This window comes from Ciconia boyciana, chromosome 1 (assembly GCF_034638445.1).
Source record: "Ciconia boyciana chromosome 1, ASM3463844v1, whole genome shotgun sequence".
Classification (NCBI taxonomy): domain Eukaryota; kingdom Metazoa; phylum Chordata; class Aves; order Ciconiiformes; family Ciconiidae; genus Ciconia; species Ciconia boyciana.
The window spans coordinates 3,003,914-3,020,273 of record NC_132934.1 but is presented as its reverse complement, the minus strand read 5'-3'; the positions used below and the strand labels follow the sequence as shown (position 1 = coordinate 3,020,273).

The 16,360-nt window shown below is 43.7% G+C and overlaps 1 protein-coding gene across 2 annotated transcripts in view; it reads left to right on the top strand.

Moving 5' to 3' along the window:
• EXOC4 (exocyst complex component 4) overlaps nt 1–16,360 on the top strand; it is a 421,757-nt gene that overhangs the window by 20,158 nt on the left and 385,239 nt on the right. For both annotated transcript variants that reach the window (XM_072857159.1, XM_072857168.1), the window contains exons 2-3: nt 131–320; nt 3,459–3,653. In XM_072857159.1, coding sequence (XP_072713260.1) covers nt 131–320; nt 3,459–3,653 — 385 coding nt within the window. The remainder of the gene's footprint in view (nt 1–130; nt 321–3,458; nt 3,654–16,360) is intronic.

Here is a 16,360-nt window from a genome sequence, read left to right as displayed (position 1 = left end):
ACTCAGTGAAGTGTGTGGACTAATAAGTGTGATTGGTTTGCGGTAGGTGGTGCATTTTTTTAGGCAAAGGCTTTCTGTCCTTATAGATAATTTCAAAATATCTCTATTTTTGTAATCTTTTTGTCCTTAGGACTTTATCTACCAGTGATGATGTTGAGGACCGAGAGACTGAGAAAGGCCGCCTGGAAGAAGCTTATGAGAAATGTGACCGGGATTTGGATGAACTCATCGTCCAGCACTACACCGAGCTCACCACTGCCATCCGCACGTACCAGAGCATCACAGAGCGCATCACCAACTCACGCAATAAGATCAAACAGGTGAAGTTTAGCTTTGTGTGTGTTTCTGTGTTTGCATCCGCTCGATAGCATGTACTCTGGGTACAAATCTGTGCAACTCTTGCTTTTTCCTGTGTACTGCCCTTTTATTGGTAGTGTAATGTTGTAAGGTCCCATTTTAACCTTTTATTTCTCTCTCTCTTTTCCCAGCTACTTGTCATCATTCCGAACTGAACTAAAAATTGAATTGAGAAGCACTGTTACCCACTAATTCTGAACTAGGCCTGATTTTCAAGTCGCTCTGTGGTGTGGCTAGGAGCAGACCATCCAGTCCTAATACAGTGGTTGCAGGCTATGTCTTACTAGCAACATGTTTTCCATAGGATCTCTCTCTGTTGTTTGAGAGCACAAGTAATTAAAAAGCAAAACAAGAGGTGGATATGAAGCACAAAGCTTTGCAGTGCCCCCTGTTCATTTATTGTCTGGGCATGTTGCTATCAGGTTTTTGAAGTCCAAGGGTTGCTAAGCTAACACCTTTCCCTCTAATCTGTTCATGTTTTGATATGTTGGCCTCCAACCACCTCCTAAATAGTCTGGGTGATTCATCAGCTTGCTTTTCACTCAGAGAATATGAATTTTGGTGCTATTTCCAAACTCAGTTCTGTTGTGTGAATGTACATGAACTCTGTGCCCCCGTATCTTTCTGTATTTTGAGTGCTCACACTTCGGTAGCGTGCCAGTAAATAATTCTGGCACTCTTTGTTGTGGACTTGTTCCATCTGCTCTCTCCCTGCAGTGGTAGATTAGTTCTTTGGACTCCTGTCCTAGCTTTTACTTCCTGTGTAGTTTGCTATACCTAAACTTTGCAAACTAGGCACCAAATTTATTCCGTTTTTTTCCCCTGGCTCTGTGGGGGTCTGAGCCTAAAACCTTTCACAGCCGTGCTTTAGGAGCAGTAGGCTTTCACCCTTTTGGGGCTATGTACTGACCCTTCTGGCTTTCAAAATTCATTTAGCATTTTCAAAGAAAATGAGACCATTCTGATGCTTTCCAAGGGTAAGAGTTCATTCTAGGATTTATGTACAAAGCTCAGCACTTTGAAAGCAGAGATCAATTGCACTAAATTTGAAATAAACTGTAGCCAGTGGCCTATTTTCACACAGTCTACTAAGCTTTGCAGAGGTCAAACCAAACATACAGGGGTGTGACCTTTTGGTCCCGCCTAGAAGAATGACTGTAAAGGTGAAGGACCTTTTGATATTTAAGTTTTCTTATTAGTTTTGGTCAATATGTATTGAAGTAGCTTTGACCTAATCTAATGGGAGGCCCCAGATCTAGTTTGTCATCAATCTGTATTACGCTATCAGACTTTATTTTGATGTTCCCCTCTTGTGGATGGTGGATGATCGCACAGGCGTTTGCTCACATTAGGAATTGTGGAAGTGAAAGATAGTCCAGATCCCTCTGTGTATCTACCTTTTGTCAATTCTTGTATGAATTCCTGTTTGGAAAGGCTTAGTTTTGAATCTAGCTTTAGAGGTGTTACCACTGTAAAACTGAATTATAAAGTAGAAACAATTTGGCCTACCAAGGGGACATTCTTTCTTAGACTTGCTGTTCATTCCTTCCCCTGCTCCCGAATGTAGATACAGTTGATCGTCTTTCTTGCAAGGACAGGAGTAGGAATGTCTTGTGAGATTCCTTCTAGCCCCGCGATTGTTTTGCTGACCTAATTTGGCTCTATGTAACAGTCCACTGATGATGGTGTGCTAGGTCAGTGAAACCTTTTAAATTAAGGTATTGAACAGGGATTAAGTCTGAAATGAACTCTCTGTGCATTTTAGTTTGCCTCTGCTTTTGCAACAAGTTATGATACTCTTACATTAGCTTTTCTGTTGGCTGAGGATTTTTCTACGTTATTCTTTTCGGAAGGACATTTCAGAGTGCAATGTTATTGTATTGCAATCTTAGTCTCTTCTGACTCTGGATGGAGGCTGTCTTATGTAGCTATTGTTATTTACTGTTACTGTTATTGTCTGTATTTTGGTCCATCTATGTGTGTCATGTATTTTTTTAAACTGCCTTTAGATGGACAAGGTAGGAGAATGTGCAGCTGAAGTGGGATTTCTGGAGTGCTTTGAAGGCTCATTATTTAAAAATAAATTGAAGGGCCTACTTCTGAGAGTCTCTCTTCATGTGTAATTCAGTGAGAGTTCAGCCTGAGAAAAGGTTGGACCCTAAGTATTCATAACTTATCACAAAAACAAGAGTAGTGTGAAAGCAATGTGCGAAGCCGTGTTGTTAATTGCTTCCACATTTTAATATGTATTATTGATTTGCATTATGCAAGTAAAGCTAGGTTATACTGACCTTTCCAGAGGATATTGGGAGAACCTGAAAGCAAGGAATACAGGCTGTGTGTCTGAGCAGAAAGAATGGAGAAGGAAAACTTGTGATGTTTCCCACATGGGGTAGAATAGTAGAGACTTTGCCAGTTAGAGAGGATGGCATGAGGCTTGAAAACAAACTGAATGGCAAACACCAAGGTGTTTCTGTGGGTGATGTAATGGCCTCGATAAATAATGGAAATGCTGAACTGAACTGTATCTTAACTGCTGTTTGTTCTAATGAAACCATATCTCTTACAAAAAAAATCTCGAGGCATTAGGGAAATGGTTGTACTCTTAGACAGTCAGGTTTCAAGAAATGGACACCAAACTTGAAGAAAGGAGGAGACGTGCCAAAAGATTTAATAGGCAGATGGAAAATGTTTACAGCAGAAAAATTAGTAGTGGCTTATTTGCTTTCACTGAAAATTGGATTCTTGCTGTATGCCAAAATACTGAATTGATTTTTGGAAAATGTGCAAATAAGTCTTTGGTCATGGTTAATAGGATCCTGCATTTGTTCACGTTACAGTAATTCAGTTAAATTTTCACTAGTGCTACAAAACTTGTACTAAAAAACATTTGACTGTGAAAGCATTTCCTGTTTGTATGGTACTGTATGTTTCCCTTTAGCCAAAGGAATAACCAGAAATTCTAAGGAACTTGGATTTGGTTATAGTCTTGTGATATTTTTGGAATTCCTAGTAAAGTAAATGTGGGAAAGGGCTGATCTGTGTTAGAAGTGCCAGTTACAGGGACAGATTTAATTAATCTTTTGACATGTCACTTGTAGGTGAAGGAGAATCTGCTATCATGCAAGATGCTGCTGCATTGCAAGCGAGATGAGTTGCGCAAGCTGTGGATTGAAGGGATTGAGCACAAACATGTCCTAAATTTGCTGGATGAGATAGAGAACATCAAGCAAGTGCCTCAGAAGCTGGAACAGTGCATGGCCAGCAAGCACTACCTCAACGCAACAGACATGCTGGTAAGATGTGGTACCTCGTGCTGGGCCAGTACCCACCAGAAACAACACACTGGTCAGCTGTCTGATCGTCTGCAGACAGAGCTGCCATCTGTGTGCTTTTTTTCCTGCTTAGTTTCTTCTTTTGTCATTTGCTGCTGTCTTGTACTGGAATTTCTGTTTGGTTTTGTTTTGATCCTTCCTGACTGGACTTAGGGTCACCATCTCCCATCCTGTTTGGATAGCTCTTGTCTTTCAGAGCCATCTTTACCTGTTTTCTTGTCCTGATCCTGATGCTTTGTGTAACCATCTAGTTCTTTACCCATTTGATCCGCACATGGGATTTCCTTCTGCTTTTGTAACCTGGTGCTTTATTTTAAAATTAATTTCCCAGACACCTGCCTGTATCATCGTCTTTCTTTAGATCTTATCAATTATTTCAAAACCATTTTTGTTATGGATGAACTATCCTGTTTCTCTCCTATTTCATCTCCCAGAACGCGCTCACAACTTCGATCATTATTCAGAAATTATTCATTTCTTTCACCATTTGGGTGTGTTTGCCTGTCATTGTCTTCCTCTAGGTCTTTTACCAGGACTCTTAATCCTTTCTACTTATTTCCATCTCTTTTTTCATCTTTCCTCTCCCTCCCTTCAAGTGTTTTTCCTTTTCAGTTCCATCTCTTTTATAAGCATACCTTTCAATTCCAGTCTTGTGGTGGAGGTAGAAGTTTCCTGAACTTCTCTAATAACAATCTTTTTTATTTTTCTTTTGTTTCTAAACTTAACAAGCACACTTCCTCACCAGGCTCCAGTCCTTTCTTTCCTGGAACTGTCTTCTACCAGTAGTTAAAAACTTCAGAAGGGAGGTGATCCTTCCCCTCTACTCAGTCCTGACATGTGGAGTGCTGAGTCCAGTTCTGGGCTCTCCAGTACAAGAGAGAGATGGAGTTACTGAATCGAGTCTAGTGAAGGATCACAGAGATGGTTAAGGGACAGGAGTGTCTCACATATAAGGAGAGGCTGAGAGAGCTGAGACTCATTCACTTAGAGAAGAGAAACCTCAGGGAGATCTTATTCATGGTTATAAACGTCTGACAGGAGCATGCAAAGAAAACAGAGCCAGACTATTCTCAGTGGTGGTCAGTGACAGGAGAAGAGGCAATGGACACAGATTGAAACATAGGAAGTTATGTCTGAACCTAAGAAAACACTTTTTTACTGTAAGGATGGTTGGAACACCGGAACAGGTTGCCCAGAGAGGTTGTGGAGTCTCCATCCGTGGAAAATTTTCAGAAACAAACTGGACGGGGTCCTGGGCAACTGGCTCTGGGTGACCATGCTTGAGCAGTAGATTCCATGTTCTCTAGAGGTCCTTTCCAACCTTAAGCAGTCTGTGGTTCAAAAGTGAAGGCAAAAGAAGTATGTCTGTTCATATTCCTCTTTGTGTTTGCCAGAGAATGCCTTTAAGGAAATCTTTTCATTACCTTCCTTTGTTATTGTTTTTTTCAACTTTACTATCCTTTGTATTTCTCTTCGCTGTGCCTCTTTACTTTTTTTTAATAAGTCATTATTTAACAGGATAAAGAGCTGGAAGTCTTAGTGTTGTCACCTCATATTCCTAGAGCCCAGACTTGAACTTTAATTTCCTTCTTTCCGTTTTATCTCATTTTACCTTAAATATGACTCTCTAAAACTTACCTTGTTCCATCTGAAACATTTTCAACAGTTTGACGTCAGTCTTTGCATCCCTTTCTCTGATGCCATGTGTAACCCTATCTGGATTTTTGTTGTTGCTGTCACATCCTCTTGTCTGATTTCACTCTGCTGTCACCGTCCTGGTTTCTTCTGTTGCTCATGCTCTGTTTTCATGCCACACCAGGTGCAATCATCTTTCTATAATCTGGTCACAATTTTCCCTTTCTTCCTTTCTAAAACCATCTTCCAGGAGCCCTCTCAATCTTATTCTCCTTAGAGTCTCACTGTCCTTCTAATATGAATTATTGTCTTACAACTTTCCCACTGTATTGTAAGCTGTCTGGGGTGGGTAATGTATCCATTTCTGTTGTGTGATGTAGAGTGAAATTTTGATGATACTTTATAAAATGTTACGTAAAACCTTTAGAATTCCTGAAAACAGATCAGCAATGCAATGACTTGAGGCAGCATAAATGAGAAGAGTACAGTCAGGTTTTGCCAAAACTTTTGTCAGGTTTCTGATAGAGGAGATTGGAATGTGGTGTTCGTCTGATATTTTCAATTATGAGAGAGAAAGAAGTAGATGTAAATTAAGTGCGTTCAGTGTAGGGGGAAAAACATGGTATTCAGAGTTAACTTCAGTATTAATTGAAATGTTGGTGCTTTCTTTTACTGATGGACTTGCCAGTTTGCTTGGTTTGGTGTTTATGTTTTGGTTGGTTGGCTGGTTGGTTTTTTAAATCCAAAAAAAGTTATTTTCAGAAGGAAATGCCAGAAAAGTAATTCATTTCCTATCTGGAATATAAGATAGGAAGTGTAAGAAGAAAAGTAACAATTCTTAGGATTTATCATATAATATGCTTCAGAAAAGGCTTGCAATATGTGTGTTTGTGATATCTTATTGGTTTGCAACATACCGTGTGTGCAGTTTTTTTATATATATGCTTATATATATACACACATATGTGTGTGTGTGTAGGTAAGGTTGCCCAAGGCTATGAGGTAGAGCCAATATTAGACGTCACTGAAGTACGAACTTCTGTAGTATACCAAGCTGTTTTTTATTGTTTGGTTGTTTTTTTCCCAAAATAGAGTATCTATATAAGAAATCAAATGATAATGATATAAAAAGCAGCTGTGAGGGTTGGTGTTTTTTTAATATGTCAAGGAATGCAGAGACACCTCAAGTGAAAATTGAACACACTATTTCAGCCGTTCATTGACACTTGCAATTCTCATTTGAAGACAAGTGTACCTGTAATCAAGAAATAGTAACCCACCTGCATTTGGAGCTTTTTCATAGACAAAAGTCATCGTAGGCTCATTGGCTTTTGCCATCTTCTGTTAATGCTGCCTCTGCAAGACTGTGATGTTGTAATCACTCACTGGCTGCAGGATAATGTCTTTCTACTTTTATATGATATGAATATTATGTAAAATAATTACTAAACTGTCAGGGATGCAGAGTGTATATAGATCTCTCTGTCCTTTTGTTTCATTCCTCAAGGTAAACAGATGCTCATGGATTATAAAAAGCCCAAAGTGATCTGACAAGGAGCTTGTATCCCTCACATTGAAATTGGAGCACTGATTAATATTGTTGCCTGTAGCCTTGTGATATGTACAGTTGAAATTAGACCTTTGCAGTCGTTGCGTTAGGTTGATGCAAGCACTCTAATGGTATAATTTCTGGTTGCTGCATCACATTTCTGCAGTCTGTTCTTTGTATTCCACTCACATTAATTGAAGTAATTTCGCCACTGAAGCGTGTTTCAAACCTCTGCATTTAAATTGAAATTTTAATTCCCTTATTGTTTGGAAAAGACGGCCGAAGATGGCTTGTTACAGGTTTCATTATCACTCAAAACTCTCCAGCTGCTGGTTCTAATGTGCAATGACTGAGTAATGCTGTGAAGAATTGTTAATAAAAGAATGGCAGCTTTTCCCAGTAGTATGAACACAATGCAAAGGTATTTTGTGACAGCTTACATTTGTATGAACTTAAAATTTTTAAGTGGCAGCTTTTTCGTTTTTGGCTCTGTATCCATCTAGAGTAGCACGGATAAGCTTCAAATATCATGTATTCACGTTCTGTGTTCCTCCAGCATCTTGATAATACACACTCTGGTGAGCCGGCAGGATCAGGTTTGCTGTTCTGTAATTGCACCTTACACAGGTTGTGTTAAAAGAGCCTAGTTCCAATCTCCTTTGAATTGTGAAGCTTTGCAGAAATCAGGAGGGTCCGGAACAGACAGAACTCCTGTTTGAGACTGAATACATTTCAGTTATTTTCAGTTTCTCTATATGCTTTTTTAAAGTATGAGTTTGTATGTTTTTCTGTAAAGGATCTGTTTTTTCACACACTAAATTGCTAAAAGTAACATTCACTTTTACGTGGCAGAGTGCACCTGCACACACGTGTGTGTGTTTTCTGTTAAACGTAAAACATAAAAAGGAGGCTGAGGGGAGACCTCATCGCTCTCTACAACTGCCTGAAAGGAGGTTGCAGTGAGGTGATTGTCAGTCTCTTCTCCCAGGTAACAAGCTATAGGACAAGAGGAAACGGCCTCAAGTTGCGCCAGGGGAGGTTCAGATTGGATATTAGGAAAAATGTCTTCACCGAAAGGGTGATCAAGCACTGGAACAGGCTGCCCAGGGAACTGGTGGAGTCCCCATCCCTGGAGGTATTTAAAAGCCCTGTAGGTGTGGCGCTTAGGGACATGGTGTAGTGGTGGACTTGGCAGTGCTGGGTTAAGGGTTGGACTCAATGATCTTAAAGGTCTTTTCCAACCTAAATGATTCTATGATTCTGTGATCAGGTGCTGAGAGGGGAATTCTGATGCAGAAGGAGCTTCCTAAGAAAAGGCAGTGGGCAGTCCCCAAAAGGGAGAGCAGCGGAGCTGGCGGCAGAGGCAAGTTGGAGTTGGGGGCATAGCTAGCACTTGGCCTGGAAGCATGAGCTTGATTGCTAGAAGGCAGTAATCGAATTCTTCTGGAAAAGATGTTTTAGATGGGCTACACAACACAATAGCCAAGCCAGAACTTGAAGGAGAAGGCACACAGCAGGATGGACAGCAGTGGGCAAGGACAGAAGGATTCTTGCGTGGAGGAAGCAGTTCCGTGTCTGGTCTCCCCCGGCACTGGGCTGTGTATTGAAGGGCACTACGCTCTGCCTAGCGGGTTACTTAATTAAGTCAAGTATCGTAGAGGTCTGTGGTCTTGATCTAATTGTTCTGGCTCTACTGTTGACCCATGAGGTACCCATAGGGAGAAATTAATATTTACCATTTGTTTAAATAATCTAAGAGATGAAATGCTGAAAACAGTTGAAGGAAGAAATGTTGTTGAATCAAGTAATTAAAGGTCATATCATAATAAGATTAAATGAAAATTGCTTAGGCTACTTTCTTTGCATTTCCTGGCTTTTATGTGTCTAGCTTTGCAATTTTAATGAACTATTACTACTTTGTCAAAGTATACAGAGTTTTTTAAAAAAATCTTTTAATTCCAATAGACCGTGAAACACTTACTCTGAACTTGATTTATTAGTGCGGGAGTACAGTTCCTTTGGGGCGGGATTGTGTCAAGTAACTGTCGTGGTTTAGCCCCAGCTGGCAACTAAGCACCACACAGCCGCTCTCTCACTCCCCCCCCCAGTGGGATGGGGGAGAGAATCGGAAGAGCAAAAGTAAGAAAACTCGTGGGTTGAGACAAGAACAGTTTAATAATTGGAACAAAATAATAATAATAATAATAATAATAATAATGAATTATACTGAGAAGGAATACAATGAGAGAGAAAGAGGAACAAAACCCAAGGGAGGGAAACAAAAGGGAAAGGGAAAAAAAAAAATAATAAAATAAAATAAAATTATACAACCGCTCACCACCCGCCGACCGACGCCCAGCCAGTCCCCGAGCGGCGATCGCAACCCCCCGGCCAACTCCCCCAGTTTATATACTGGGCATGACATCATATGGTATGGAATAGCCCTTTGGTCAGTTTGGATCAACTATCCTGGATGTGCCCCCTCCCATTTCTTGGGCGCCTGGCAGAGCATGAGAAGCTGGGGAAAAAAAACAAAAAAAAAGGTCCTTGACCAATGTAAATACCGCTTAGCGACAGCCAAAACATCAGCGTGTTATCAATATCATTCTCATACTAAAATCCAAAGCACTGCACTATACCAGCTACTAGAAGAAAATTAACTCTATCCCAGCCGAAACCAGGACAGTATGCACCGCTTATTCCATACCATTTACGTCATGCCCAGGTTCTACCCTTTCTAATACAATTAATCACCACCATTTTTTTTTCCTGTCTCTTGGTATATATATATATATATATATATATGTACACACAATTATCATTCCCTTGGTCTATGAGTCATCCTTCTAAAATGTTTATTAAGGTCATTTAGTTCATGACTTTGGGCTTCATCTGTCATAATAGTCCTTCAGGGCAGAAGAGATGCTGCATGGTGCTGGATTGTTCTGAATCTGAATTGTTCTGGATTGTTCTGGATGCTGAAGCCAGTTCTGGTTCCATCACTTCTGCACTTTGCTTGCTTTCATCGAAGTTCATTTTTCACTAATCTGGGTGATCCTTATTGAAATACCATTGATATGGTGTATAATAACCATAAAAGTGATGACACACAGTATTATATAGCAATTAACATCATACCATTTAGTTCATTGGCTATTCTCACCCAAAATCAAATCCCCTTGAGGTACACATTGGACTTCCCCATCCTTTCGCATTACCCACCAAGTACACCTGTCCTTGAGCAAAAGCAATCCCACGAATGGGCTTGCCTTTGCCTGAGGCAGGAGTAACCCAAACTGTCTTCCCCAGTATGTTTTTTATGTGTACTACAGGGACCTTATCCCCTTCTACAGTGTGTAAAAGTTTTGATTGGGCAGGGCCAGCTCGATTGACAGATCCTCTAATGTTGACTAACCAGGTGGCCTTTGCTAAATGTGTATCCCAATGTTTAAATGTCCCACCACCCAGTGCTCTCAGTGTAGTCTTTAACAGTCCATTATATCGTTCAATTTTCCCAGAGGCTGGTGCATGATAGGGAATGTGATATACCCACTCAATGCCATGCTCTTTAGCCCAGGTGTCTATGAGGCTGTTTCGAAAATGTGTTCCGTTGTCTGACTCAATTCTTTCTGGGGTGCCATGTCACCACAGGACTTGCTTTTCAAGGCCCAGGATAGTGTTCGGCGGTGGCATGGGGCACAGGATATGTTTCCAGCCATCCGGTGGTTAAGCTTCCACCATTGTAAGCACATAGCGCTTGCCTTGGCGGGTTTGTGGGAGTGTGATATAATCGATCTGCCAGGCCTCCCCATATTTATATTTTAGCCATCGCCTCCATACCACAGAGGCTTTAACCGCTGGCTTGTTTAATTGCAGCGCATGTTTCACATTCATGGATAACCTGTGCAATAGTGTCCATGGTCAAGTCCACCCCTCGATCACGAGCCCATCTATATGTTGCATCTCTTCCTTGATGGCCTGAGGTGTCATGGGCCCACCGAGCTATAAATAATTCACCCTTATGTTGCCAGTCCAGATCCACCTGAGCCACTTCAATCTTAGCAGCCTGATCCACCTGCTGGTTATTTTGATGTTCCTCAGTGGCCCGACTCTTGGGGTACGTGAGCATCTACGTGACGCACTTTTACAATCAGGTTCTCTACCCGGGCAGCAATATCTTGCCACAATGCTGCAGCCCAGATGGGTTTGCCTCTGCGCTGCCAATTGTTCTGCTTCCATTGCTGTAACCACCCCCACAGGGCATTTGCCACCATCCATGAGTCAGTATAGAGATAGAGCACTGGCCACTTTTCTCGTTCAGCAATGTCTAAAGCCAGCTGAATGGCTTTTAGTTCTGCAAATTGGCTCGATTCACCATCTCCTTCAGCAGTTTCTACCACTTGTCGTATAGGACTCCATACAGCAGCCTTCCACCTCCGATGCTTTCCTACAATACAACAGGACCCATCAGTGAACAGTGCATACTGCTTCTCATTTTCTGGCAATTTATTGTACAGTGGGGCCTCCTCAGCACGCGTCACCTCCTCCTCTGGCGATATTCGAAACCTTTGCTTTCTGGCCAGTCCATAATTACTTCCAAGATTCCTGGGCGATTGGGGTTTCCTATCCGAGTCTGCCGTTGTGTGATCAGTGCAACCCACTTACTCCACGTAGCATCAGTTGCATGATGTGTAGAGGGACACTCCCTTGAACATCCATCCCAGCACCGGCAGTCGAGGTGCCAAGAGGAGTTGTGCTTCAGTACCAACCACTTCTGAAGCAGCTCGAACCCCTTCATATGCTGCTAATATCTCTTTCTCAGTTGGAGTATAGCGGGCCTCAGATCCTCTGTATCCCCGACTCCAAAACCCTAGGGGTCGACTCGAGTCTCCCTGGTGCTTTCTGCCAGAGGCTCCAGGTAGGGCCATTCTCTCCAGCTGCAGTGTAGAGCACATTTTTTACGTCTTGCCCTGCCCGAACTGGCCCAAGGGCTACTGCATGAACTATCTCCCGTTTAATTTGTTCAAAAGCTTGTCGTTGCTCAGGGCCCCATTTGAAATCATTCTTCTTCCGGGTCACTTGGTAAAGAGGGCTTACGATCAGACTGTAATTTGGAATATGCATTCTCCAAAAACCCACAACGCCTAAGAAAGCTTGTGTTTCCTTTTTGCTAGTTGGTGGAGACATGGCTGTTATTTTGTTAATCACATACATTGGGATCTGACGACGTCCATCTTGCCATTTTATTCCTAAAAACTGGATCTCCTGTGCAGGTCCCTTGACCTTACTTTGTTTTATGGCAAAACCGGCTTTCAGGAGGATCTGGACTATTTTCTTCCCTTTCTCAAAAACTTCCTCTGCTGTATTGCCCCACACGATAATGTCATCAATGTATTGCAGATGTTCTGGAGCTTCGCCCTGTTCCAGTGCAGTCTGAATCAGTCCATGGCAAATGGTAGGGCTGTGTTTCCACCCCTGGGAAGTCGATTCCAGGTGTACTGAACACCTCCAGGTGAAAGCAAACTGTGGCCTGCACTCTGCTGCCAAAGGGATTGAGAAAAACGCATTAGCAATATCAATTGTAGCATACCATTTGGCTGCTTTTGACTCCAGTTCGTATTGAAGTTCCAGCATGTCCGGCACAGCAGCACTCAGGGGCGGCGTGACTTCATTCAAGCCACGATAGTCTACTGTTAGTCTCCACTCTCCATTAGACTTTCTCACTGGCCATATAGGACTGTTAAAAGGTGAGCGAGTCTTACTGATCACTCCTTGGCTCTCCAGTCGACGAATCAGCTCATGGATGGGAATCAGGGAGTCTCGGTTGGTACGATATTGCCTCCGGTGCACCGTTGTGGTAGCAATTGGCACCCGTTGTTCTTCAACCCTCAGCAACCCCACAACAGAAGGGTCCTCTGAGAGACCAGGCGGTAGATAGCTGCTTAATTTCCTCCGTCTCCAAGGCAGCTATACCAAAGCCCACCGGTACCCTTTTGGGTCCTTGAAATACCCTCTCCTGAGGTAGTCTATGCCAAGGATGCACGGAGCCTCAGGGCCAGTCACAATGGGGTGCTTTGCCACTCATTCCCAGTTAGGCTCACTTCAGCCTCCAAGACAGTCAGCTGTTGGGATCCCCTGTCACTCCACAAATACAGATGGGTTCTGCCCGATATAGCTTGATGGCATTAGGGTACCCTGTGCACCGGTGTCTACTAGAGCCTTATACTCCTGTGGGTCTGATGTGCCAGGCCATCGAATCCACACAGTCCAGTAAACCCGGATGTCCCTTTCCTCCACCTGGCTGGAGGCAGGGCCCGTAATTCTGGTCATAATATTCATTACCCATTTCTTGTATATACGAGTCAGGAGTTTCTTCATTAAAATCAGAAGTAAGATCAGCCCTTTTACTCTGTCTGGGGAATTGTCCACTGGAAACTGAGCAGCAATTTTCCTGGAAGAACCCCCTTGGTGATTGTTTTTCCTTGCAACTCACGTACCGTGCCTCTAGGGTTGAGGTAGGTTTTCCATCCCACTTCCTCATGTCCTCTCCGTGGTCACGCAGGAAAAACCATAGAGTGCCCGTGGTGTGTACCCTCTATATCCTCTCTTGAGCAGAAGAACGCTGACTCCTAATAGCTGAGACACTGGTCCGTATAGGTGGGGAGTAGGACATATCTTCTTTGAACCGTTGGAACTCCTGGGACAGTTTCTCCACAGCTGAGACAAGGGAGGAAGAGATACTTTCTTCATATTCCCGGAGGTTACTAGCAGCTTCATTCACTGTTGGACTGTCTCCGTCTTTCCAGGTCAGTATTGCCAATGAGTTGGCACACGACGGTGGTGCGTTTCGTACCAACTTCCGCCACATAGGTCTTGTGCACTGGACCTCATCTGGATCTATGGGTGACCGCACGTCGTTCAGGTCACTATAAATCACTTCCAGCACAGCTAATTCCCTCAGGTACTGGATGCCTTTTTCCATGGTGGTCCATTTCCCAGGGCGATATACAACATCTTCCTTGAAAGGATATCTTTCTTTATAGCTGACAGGAGTCGGCTCCAGAGGCTGCGGGCTGGTTCCCCTTTTCCAATTGCTTTGTCAATGCCCCTTCCCTAGAAATAGATCCCAGCTGCTTGGCTTCCTTACCCTCCAATTCCAGGCTACTGGCCCCACTATCCCAGCATCGGAGCAGCCAGGTGACAATGTGCTCCCCTGGACGACGGCTGAAATCTTTTCGCATATCTCGCAGCTCACTTAGGGATAGGGATCGGGTGGTTTCTGTCTCATTTACGAGTTCTTCCTCTTCCTCTCCCTGTGATAGCCCTGCTCTTTCATCTTCCCTTTCTAAACGAGTTGACTTTCGCTTCCAGGATTTCTTTTTATGTATAGGGGCGACTGATACTGACACGGGTTCGTTCCCTGTTTGAACCGCAATGCTTGTAACGGAGTTATCCGGAGCAGCTGCAACTGCAGTGCCTGTCGCAGGGGTAGTCGGAACAGCCGTAGTGCCTGTCGCAGGGGTAGCCGGAATAGTCGCAGTGCCTGTCGCAGGGGGGGCTGGAGCAGCCGTAGTGCCTGTCGCAGGGGTAATCGGGACAGCCGCAGCGCCTGTCGCAGGGGTAATCGGGACAGCCGCAGTGCTTGTCGCAGGGGTAATCGGGACAGCCGCAGCGCCTGTCGCAGGGGTAGTCGGGACAGCCGCAGTGCCTGTCGCAGGGGTAGCCGGAATAGTCGCAGTGCCTGTCGCAGGGGGGGCTGGAGCAGCCGTAGTGCCTGTCGCAGGGGTAATCGGGACAGCCGCAGCGCCTGTCGCAGGGGTAATCGGGACAGCCGCAGTGCCTGTCGCAGGGGCAGTCGGAACAGCCGCAGTGCCTGTCGCAGGGGGCTGGAGCAGCCGGAGTGCGTGTTGCAGGGGTAATCGGGACAGCCGCAGTGCCTGTCGCAGGGGTAGTCGGAACAGCCGCAGTGCCTGTCGCAGGGGGGGCTGGAGCAGCTGCAGTGCCTGGCATTTTGCCACCGGATCCTGAGGGTACTGAATAGTGTTGGACAGGGCTCGGTAGGCATGGGCCAGACCCCAGCACATGGCAGTGATTTGTGTCTCCCTAGAATTGCCAGGGTGACAGCATACTTTTTCCAAATAGTCTACTAATTTTTCAGGATTCTGCACTTGTTCAGGGGTGAAGTTCCAAAACACTGGAGGTGCCCACCGTCCTAGGCATTTGCCCATGCTATCCCACACACCCTGCCACTCATAACTATCCAGCCTTGGGGCAGATCTCTGAATTATGTTCTTAAATTGCTTACTAACCTTGGACAAGATCGAAACAATATTCCCAAGCAATACCAATAGAAGTATCTTAACTACCCAAGGTTGTTCAAAATACTGAAAAGTTATTGTAATGAAGGAGGAAGCATTGTAGAAGAAAGTAGTGAAGGTACAATTCTGCATTTCTCCATAAAAAACCTCTCAGAGGCAGAGGTATAATTGCGATTGTCTCCATAAGCTGATACCCGACATACAATAACGGTTTCAGTACAGCACTTAGATACCAAAATAAACCCAAGGTCACTGTTTTAATAACAAATCTCACAGGCAAAACATCACCAATTAAAGCAGAGCACAGCAAACTGCAAAAACCAACACCGATCTTTAACATGTACAGCAAAAAAATGAGCATGGTGCAGATCAGGTAAACCAATGCTAGGAACAGATGGATCAATATCACGTCCCACAACTACTAACAGATCTGAATTCCTTAATACACTCTGGTTAATCTGTTATTATCTCAACCCTTCGAGCCCCACGTTGGGCGCCAAAAGGACTGTCGTGGTTTAGCCCCAGCTGGCAACTAAGCACCACACAGCCGCTCTTCACTCCCCCAGTGGGATGGGGAGAGAATCGGAAGAGCAAAAGTAAGAAAACTCGTGGGTTGAGACAAGAACAGTTTAATAATTGGAACAAAATAATAATAATAATAATAATAATAATGAATTATACTGAGAAGGAATACAATGAGAGAGAAAGAGGAACAAAACCCAAGGAGGAAACAAAAGGGAAAGGGAAAAAAAAATAATAAAATAAAATAAAATTATACAACCGCTCACCACCCGCCGACCGACGCCCAGCCAGTCCCCGAGCCGCGGTCGCAGACCCCCGGCCAACTCCCCCAGTTTATATACTGGGCATGACATCATATGGTATGGAATAGCCCTTTGGTCAGTTTGGATCAACTATCCTGGATGTGCCCCCTCCCATTTCTTGGGCGCCTGGCAGAGCATGAGAAGCTGGGGAAAAAAAAACAAAAAAAAGGTCCTTGACCAATGTAAATACCGCTTAGCGACAGCCAAAACATCAGCGTGTTATCAATATCATTCTCATACTAAAATCCAAAGCACTGCACTATACCAGCTACTAGGAAGAAAATTAACTCTATCCCAGCCGAAACCAGGACAGTAACAAAACTCCATGAAAGTGCAGAAATA